Below are 9,584 nucleotides of genomic sequence, written 5' to 3' on the forward strand. Positions count from 1 at the left end.
TGGTCCATTACTGTGGGTGCTGCAGGGCAGTGGTTCACTGTTGTGGGTGCTGCAGGGCTGTGGTTCACTGTTGTGGGTGCTGCAGGGCTGTCGTCCACTGTTGTGGGTGCTACATGGTTGTGGTCCACTACTGTGGGTGCTGCAGGGCTGTGGTTCACTGTTGTGGGTGCTGCAGGGCTGTGGTCCACTGTTGTGGGTGCTACATGGTTGTGGTCCATTACTGTGGGTGCTGCAGGGCAGTGGTTCACTGTTGTGGGTGCTGCAGGGCTGTGGTTCACTGTTGTGGGTGCTGCAGGGCTGTGGTCCACTGTTGTGGGTGCTACATGGTTGTGGTTCACTGTTGTGGGTGCCGCAGGGCTGGGGGGGGGGGAGAGAGAGAGAGAGAGAGAGAGAGAGAGAGAGAGAGAGAGAGAGAGAGAGAGAGAGAGAGAGAGAGAGAGAGAGAGAGAGAGAGAGAGAGACAGAGACAGAGACAGGGACAGAGAGACAGAGAGAGAGACAGAGAGACAGAGAGACAGAGAGGGAGAGAGAGAGAGAGAGAGGGAGAGAGAGAGAGAGAGAGAGAGAGAGAGAGAGAGAGAGAGAGAGAGAGAGAGAGAGAGAGAGAGAGAGAGAGAGAGAGAGAGAGAGGCCATAAAGGTAGCTCCACTAAGCCAGTGTCGTCCTCCAGCAGGAGTCTGAGGAGGACCTGCCGGAGTGCTCGCCCTGGACCGTCTGCAACAAGGTCGACATCTACGACTCCCCGAGGGTGGAGCGACAGTGCCGCTGCCCTCGAGGTCCACCTTGTAGTGCCGCCCTCGACCCGTCTGATGGCCACACCGTCACTGACAAGACCAGGCACTTCAAGGTCAGCTTCCCTCGTTAGTGCTCGTTAGGTGTCGGTGGTTGGCAGCACTGACTTCACCATCACCAGTGTGTGTCACCATCACCAGTGTGTCACCATCACCAGTGTGTGTCACCATCACCAGTGTCACCATCACCAGTGTGTGTCACCATCACCAGTGTATGTCACCATCACCAGTGTGTCACTATCACCAGTGTGTCACCATCACCAGTGTGTGTCACCATCACCAGTGTGTGTCACCATCACCAGTGTGTGTCACCATCACCAGTGTGTGTCACCATCACCAGTGTGTGTCACCATCACCAGTGTGTGTCACCATCACCAGTTTATGTCACCATCACCAGTATATGTCACCATCACCAGTGTGTCACCATCACCAGTATATGTCACCATCACCAGTGTATGTCACCATCACCAGTATATGTCACCATCACCAGTGTGTCACCATCACCAGTGTATGTCACCATCACCAGTGTATGTCACCATCACCAGTATATGTCACCATCACCAGTGTATGTCACCATCACCAGTATATGTCACCATCACCAGTGTGTCACCATCACCAGTATATGTCACCATCACCAGTTTATGTCACCATCACCAGTATATGTCACCATCACCAGTGTGTCACCATCACCAGTATATGTCACCATCACCAGTTTATGTCACCATCACCAGTATATGTCACCATCACCAGTGCACACCACCATCACTCATATAAAACACCTAAAACAGTCAAACTGTCCGCACCAACACCTGTTCATCCGGAACCAAACACCTGGCGTCTTCCACAGGTGTGTGAGCCCACCAAGAAACTGGCCAAGTGTCGTTACTTCCGTGACGTTACCTGGACCTTCACCACCTTTCCTGACAACGCGACGCAGCAGATCATACACTGCGTATGTCCCAAGAACTCGGTAGCGTATATCATCAAGAGGCAGGCGTACCAGACTGGCCAGGGCGTTGGGTTTCACTACAGCTTCGCCTGCTCTCCCCAGAGTGTAAGTTCTCTTATTCCTTCTCTGTCAACTATACGAATATGGATTCTAGTAGTATTCAAATAATGATTATATTCAAATATACTTTGGTGTCATTTAGTTGAAATGTCTGGAAGTTGTGCCAGATGGGGAACTTAAGTGACCCTTTGAACATAATAGTAAGTCTGTCAATATATCTGCGATGTTGAAGGCTTTCATATGCCGACCAGTCCATCCGGAACTTGTCTTTATGCAAGATTTTGCAACTCCTTCACATGAATTTAAAGTAATAAACCCCTATGTGTTGTCATTGTTAAACATCTAGTCTGAATCTTCTTTTTTTCACAGCGGCTGCGATGTGAGCGGAAAGAGCCATGTCGTCTCTTCACCGTGAAGAAGCGACCCCAGTTCGAAGAAGTGAACACCAACACGTTGTGTCAGTGTCCCCACGCCCACCACTGCCCCCTGCACCACTTGGATCCCGGTGTCATCCCAGGCAAGACCTACACAGAGGACGCCATACGCACCTACAGTGGCTATTGCATGTGATCTGGCAGTAAACTCCACCGGCTTCGTGAGACTTCTCTGAGCTGGTGTTGCATGTAGCCAGACACAACGCTGCTGCCAGTGTGGCAGTTAGAGCACCAGTGTGTGCTAGCGTTGTTTGACCGCCTCTGGCTACAAGTAGCCCAGAGTGCCATTAGTCTTCAGCTCCTGAAGCCATTGTAGTCTCAAGCCTCTGGATTCCCCCAGCTACAAAAGGTGTTCTTTATTACATTGAAGAGCGCGGGTTGAGGAGAGCCTCCAGCGGGGCCTCCTATACCTCCGCTCCTGTACCTGACATGCTACGTTTGCCTGCCCTCTTGCGTCCCTCTGTCCCTAGCTCGCGGCGTTATATCCAGCAAACACACATACCGTTATGTATATGTTGTAGCGACGTGATAACGTTACTACAAAAATATGGTTATATCGGTGAAATGCTACTGTGCCTCAGTTCTGACTCTTCAGCTAACAGAAAAAAAAGTTTTTGTTTCCTTCAGATTCTCCAGAAAACACACAATGTTAACACACGTTTCTGAAACGTGTCAAAAAAGTTGTAGCAACTTATACTCCAACGTTGTAGCAACATATGCACCAACGTTGTGGCAACATATGCACCAACGTTGTGGCATCATATACTCCAACGTTGTAGCAACATATGCACCAACGTTGTGGCAACATATGCACCAACGTTGTGGCATCATATACTCCAACGTTGTAGCAACATATGCACCAACGTTGTGGCAACATATGCACCAACGTTGTGGCATCATATACTCCAACGTTGTAGCAACATATGCACCAACGTTGTGGCAACATATACTCCAACGTTGTGGCAACATATGCACCAACGTTGTGGCAACATATACTCCAACGTTGTGGCAACATATACTCCAACGTTGTGGCAACATATACTCCAACGTTGTGGCAACATATACTCCAACGTTGTAGCAATATATAATCCACCGTTGGGGCAACATATGCTCCAACGTTGTAGCAACATACGCTCCACTGTTGTAGCAACATATGATCCAACATTACAGCAATATACACTCCAACGTTGTAGCAACATATACTTGAACATTGTAGCAACATAAACTCCAACGTTGTTGCAACATAGGCTCCAACATTGTAGCAACATATAATCGACTGTTGTAGCAACATATAATCGACTGTTGTAGCAACATATAATCGACTGTTGTAGCAACATATAATCGACTGTTGTAGCAACATATGCTCCAAAGTTGTTGCAAAAATATACTCCAACGTTGCAGCAACATATACTCCAACGTTGTAGCAACATATACTCCAACGTTGTAGCAACATATACTCCAACGTTGTAGTGAGATTATGTTTGTTAAGATCTAAACAAAGTGGCAGCTTGGAATAAGAGATTCTGACTCCCAAAGTTTGTTCTCAAAACACATTTGGGTCACATAGAGTGCTCTTGAATTTATATTTTTTCCAATATTTAGCAGCTATGGATAATTTTAAATGTACCGCCATATTTCCAGTACACATTTGGTTAGCGACTGCCTCAGGATCTTGTTGAACCCATTCTTCAACCATTTGCGTGTCTCCTTAAAACACCTTTACATCTTTCCACAATTGTCATGTCTTATTCTGTATTTACTAAACCCTTTATGAGCTTGGAAACCTCACACCGTAAGGCTGTTATTGTTATAAACAACTTCGTAGTGCTTCGACAGCGCATGCAGTATATACATGTATACAAAGCCGTCGTGATTGAGGAATGATGTACGGGTTTTCCAAATGGAGACTCCTCATCCTGGTCTCTATATAATCCAACGCAACATATAATGTTGGATTGAATCCTCCGGGGCCAGAATTCACAGAGCATTAACGTATCCACTTACAACCTCTCTATCTCTCGTAACCAGTGATGGAATTTTGTGGGAACCAGAAATACCCTGATTTTTGGAACTAGGTATATGCTGGTGCTAGGAACTGGGTATACGCTGGTGCTAGGAACAAGGTATATGCTGGTGCTAGGAACTGGGTATACGCTGGTGCTAGGAACTGGGTATACGCTGGTGCTAGGAACAACGTATATGCTGGTGCTAGGAACTAGGTATTATGCTGGTGCTAGGAACAACGTATATGCTGGTGCTAGGAACTAGGTATTATGCTGGTGCTAGGAACTGGGTATATGCTGGTGCTAGGAACTGGGTATATGCTGGTGCTAGGAACTGGGTATACGCTGGTGCTAGGAACAACGTATATGCTGGTGCTAGGAACTAGGTATTATGCTGGTGCTAGGAACAACGTATATGCTGGTGCTAGGAACTAGGTATTATGCTGGTGCTAGGAACTGGGTATATGCTGGTGCTAGGAACTGGGTATATGCTGGTGCTAGGAACTAGGTATATGCTGGTGCTAGGAACTAGGTATATGCTGGTGCTAGGAACTGGGTATATATGTTGGTGCTAGGAACTGGGTATACGCTGGTGCTAGGAACTGGGTATACGCTGGTGCTAGGAACTAGGTATATGCTGGTGCTAGGAACTGGGTATATGCTGGTGCTAGGAACTAGGTATACGCTGGTGCTAGGAACTAGGTATATGCTGGTGCTAGGAACTAGGTATACGCTGGTGCTAGGAACTAGGTATATGCTGGTGCTAGGAACTAGGTATATGCTGGTGCTAGGAACTAAGTATACGCTGGTGCTAGGAACTGGGTATATGCTGGTGCTAGGAACTACGTATACGCTGGTGCTAGGAACTAGGTATATGCTGGTGCTAGGAACTGGGTATACGCTGGTGCTAGGAACTAGGTATATGCTGGTGCTAGGAACTGGGTATACGCTGGTGCTAGGAACTAGGTATATGCTGGTGCTAGGAACTGGGTATATGCTGGTGCTAGGAACTAGGTATATGCTGGTGCTAGGAACTAGGTATACGCTGGTGCTAGGAACTAGGTATATGCTGGTGCTAGGAACTAGGTATATGCTGGTGCTAGGAACTAGGTATACGCTGGTGCTAGGAACTAGGTATATGCTGGTGCTAGGAACTAGGTATATGCTGGTGCTAGGAACTGGGTATACGCTAGTGCTAGGAACTAAGTATATGCTGGTGCTAGGAACTAAGTATATGCTGGTGCTAGGAACTGGGTATATGCTGGTGCTAGGAACTAAGTATATGCTGGTGCTAGGAACTGGGTATATGTTGGTGCTAGGAACTAGGTATACACTGGTGCTAGGAACTAGGTATATGCTGGTGCTAGGAACTGGGTATACGCTAGTGCTAGGAACTAAGTATATGCTGGTGCTAGGAACTGGGTATATGTTGGTGCTAGGAACTAGGTATACACTGGTGCTAGGAACTTGATATATGCTGGTGCTAGAAACTACGTATACACTAGTGCTAGGAATCCGGAACCCTAAATGATCCCATTAGTACAGAAATAATCCCCCCTTTCTCCACGCAATTTCTATCACTAGGTTTACCACAATCATGGCACAGTTTAGGAGCCTTGAACAGTATGGGGTGATCCCTAACCCAGGATAATTATTAGTCAGGCTGGTTGATGTAGCGATAGCCTCGCTTCTTGTGGGGTCAGCGTTCGATCTACGATGATCCAAGTGGACGGGGGATCGTTCCTGCCCTCTATCCTCATATCTCAACTCCTTGTCCTCTTATCCCAGTTCCTTGTCCTCATATCCCAGCTCCTTGTCCTCATATACCAGCTCCCTGTCTTCATATCCCAGCTCCTTGTCATCATATCCCAGCTCATTGTCCTCATATCCTAGCTCCCTGCCCTCATATCCCAGTTCCTTGTCCTCATATCCCAGCTCCTTGTCCTCATATCCCAGCCCCCTTTCCTCATATCAAAGCTCCTTGTCCTCATATCCCAACTCCTTGTCCTCATATCCCAGCTCCTTGTCCTCATACCCCAGCTCCTTGTCCTCATACCCCAGCTCCTTGTCCTCATACCCCAGCTCCTTGTCCTCACATCCTTCCCAAGTACTATATATAGTAGATTAATGCTTTCTCATAATTACCTTGCTTAACCTCGTAGAGCTTCAGAGGTCTTAAACTGTTTAGTAAGTACAGAATGTACGCCATGAAATAAGAGGTTCTGATCTCGTAAGTCAACACGTAAGTGCTCTCACCTGACTTATTCACTACACTAAGAATCAGCACTTGAATCTGTATTTGTAATTGTCTTGATTCACGAGGCTATAATGAGTGGTCTTTTGACCTCTCGTCGTAGTCCTCTTCAAAGATTACATTTTCCAAACGTGATGATACAAAATCTTTGACTCTTCTTTAGCTCTTTAAGAGCGATTCTGAGTTCTTTATCCAATCAGGATTCATCAAGCATCATGTCCAATTACGAAACCTGTACATCTTTCCTCAACCACGGCGGCTTTGATTGTATTTACTAAACAGTTTACGACCTCGGAAGTACTACGAGGTTGTCTATAACAATGATAACCATACGTTGCGACCTTCCTGACATTGTAAACTGCTTACTAGACCCAAACTAAGTTGCCATGATTGAGATGATGATGTACAGGTTTCGTAAATGGCCACGTGATGAATCACGTCACCTGATGAATTCTGGCCCAGACTTAAGATTAGGATATCCAGTGATAGTTGGAGAGCTAGTTAATGCGTGTCAATGTGTAGGTCTTACGATAACGATTAAACATAACGCATATATATATATATTTTTAGTTAAACATTGATATGCTAGTCAAATTATGTAACGAGGGGGAACCAGTTGCGTTGTTTTTGGCTGCTGTGTCCCCCTTTATTTACAGGAAAAGCAGGCCTGGTGTCCGTTCAACTCTTGTACCACAACACCTGTATCAAAACACCTGTGTCCCAACACCTGTACCACAACCCCTGTTTCACAACACTTGTACCACAACACCTGTACCACAACACTTGTACCACAATACCTGTACCCCAACACCTGTACCACAACTCCTATCACGACAATATGATAGTTTCCGCCGTAATCCGATATGAAGAATTTCATAAAAAACGGATGAAATACCTGATAACTGACAGACTTTAAAGTTCCTTAACTCTCGAATCATCTGTATACTCTTCAGTGCAGAAGAACACCAATGAACAAGTTACAGACAGTAAGTGAACACCTGTGAACATCTGCTGAGAGCAAGTGTATGTGACATCAGGTGGTACCCAGATACCACCTGTAGAAAGGTCGGGTGTCAGAGAGTCGCCAGATACCACCTGCAGATGGTTTGGATGCGTCAGGTGGTATCCGATACCCAGTGGGCACAATATCAAAAGTGGTGTCGAACCAACACCACTTTTGGTGTTCGACGCTTCCGTCCACAGAGCCCTAGTAGCCACTGGGCAGAGGGTCTGGATGGAACCTTAAAAGTCGTTGTGAGACGCAACAGACTTTTCTTCGTCAGATAAAGGTCTAGGTAAGGGGGGGTCCCCAGACACCAAGCTGCCCATCTCTTAGCTCATTCAGTTACAACTTGCAGCGGGCAAAATATAAGTAACGTTAACTCAACCTAAGATCAACATAGAATCAACGTTAAATCGGTGTTAAGTCAGCATAGGCTCAACATTAAATCGGTGTTAAATCAACATAGGCTCAACATTAAATCATCACAGGATCACTGTTAAGTCAACAGAGAATCAATGTTAACACGATCTGTGTTAAATCAATGTAGCATCACCGTAAAATCAACTTCGGATCAATGTTAACTCAATGTAGGATCAAAGTTAAAAGATTCCTAGAATCAATGTTAAATCAGCATATGATAAACATTATGAATGTCGATTCAGTGTTACATATGGCCCCGGGGGTAAGGTATTCATGGCCATGGTGTAAAATACTGGCTTATGACAGCCTAGGCTGCGGACAACACGCCCTATATTGATCTGTGATCTGATGTACATATACCCTTCATTTCCTCTATTAGATTATTTCCTTTGATTTACTAAGACATTTGCCTTTCTAGTGACATAATGGTTATCTTGCATTAAGTTCTGGCGACTCGTGGCTGGTCCAGAAAACATCTAGTGCCACTTTCACCCAAGAGAAGCCTAATCTAGGAAATTGGAAAGAGAATTCTAGTTTAGTAATGTCTTGTCATGGGACAGTTGGTATGGGGAGCAGCCATTGGCTTCTCGGTTATGTTACATTCCAGTTGCTTACTGCGTATAGGAGTTTCTTGACAAGTATCTCTGTACCATGGACAGCGTGCGTGCGTGCGTGGGTGTGCGCGCGCGTACACGCGTTCACCAGGATTGAGCCTCTGCTCTTGAGCCCCTCCTTTCGACCATCATTAGTTCAGTGCAGTGACTTTGTTTTCTCACTCGTTATCTATTATTTACATTTAAAACTGTATCTAATTTATATGTGTGTGTGTGTGTGTGTGTTATATGTGTATGTGCATGGGTCCCCCCCCCCCAATCCCTCGCCACCCCCTCCAGTCTCCCTCAGACACCTGTGACCTTTCTCACCTTATTTAATTATGTATATTTTTGTATATAGGAGATATATGATATTTCTGTTTTGTTAAAATAAAAGCAAGATTCCAGCAGCTATATATATATTTAATTTAACCCCACTCATAATCCTCCAATACACCAGAAGACACAGAGATGACCTTCCTAAAAAGGCCACCCACAACAGTTGCCTAATTCCCGGGGTTAACTATTTCTTGTTAGGTCAACAGAGGCACCAGGTGAAAGAAAACATGCACAATCACTTGTTTCCTGTCCGGGGATTGAACCCCGGTTCCTTGGTTGTACGCCGAGGACGCAGGCCACAGTGCTACAAGATACAGTACAACACAGCCTGAAGTAATTATCAAAAGAAGGCACCAAACCAGAAAGGCTATGTAGCACCATCAAATGTGGGAAATAATCAGAGGGCGCTAAACATCACCAAAGATGCCAATACGAGAAAAGAAACGCATAAGGGGAACGATATCAAAAGCATCCAATTCACCAAGAATTCTATCTAGGGACAAGCGACCGCGGGGGACGGTCGGAAAACAAGACACGCTCATCCTGGAAGTCAGGACATTCAACAAGGATATGCACGACTGTAAGAGGGACAATGCAATTTGGACAATAAGGAGCAGAGCAGCGCTCCATTAAGTGACTGAGTTAAGCGAGTATGGCCAATACGCAACCTCACCAGAGCTGTTTCCCATCGCCGGTTATGGTGGTAGGAGGACGGTCATGAGGACACACAACTCTTAA

General features: G+C 45.9%; 1 protein-coding gene across 1 annotated transcript in view; it reads left to right on the plus strand.

The window, feature by feature from the left end:
• Nucleotides 1-8,919, plus strand: part of LOC123757712 (protein giant-lens) — a 67,017-nt gene extending 58,098 nt beyond the window's left edge. The window contains exons 2-4 of the mRNA XM_069327271.1: nt 674-847; nt 1,639-1,845; nt 2,170-8,919. Of these exons, the coding sequence (XP_069183372.1) occupies nt 674-847; nt 1,639-1,845; nt 2,170-2,370 (582 nt within the window). The 3' untranslated portion in view covers nt 2,371-8,919. The remainder of the gene's footprint in view (nt 1-673; nt 848-1,638; nt 1,846-2,169) is intronic.
• Nucleotides 8,920-9,584: the final 665 nt, after the last annotated feature.

This window comes from Procambarus clarkii, chromosome 19 (genome assembly GCF_040958095.1).
Source record: "Procambarus clarkii isolate CNS0578487 chromosome 19, FALCON_Pclarkii_2.0, whole genome shotgun sequence".
Classification (NCBI taxonomy): Eukaryota; Metazoa; Arthropoda; class Malacostraca; order Decapoda; family Cambaridae; genus Procambarus; species Procambarus clarkii.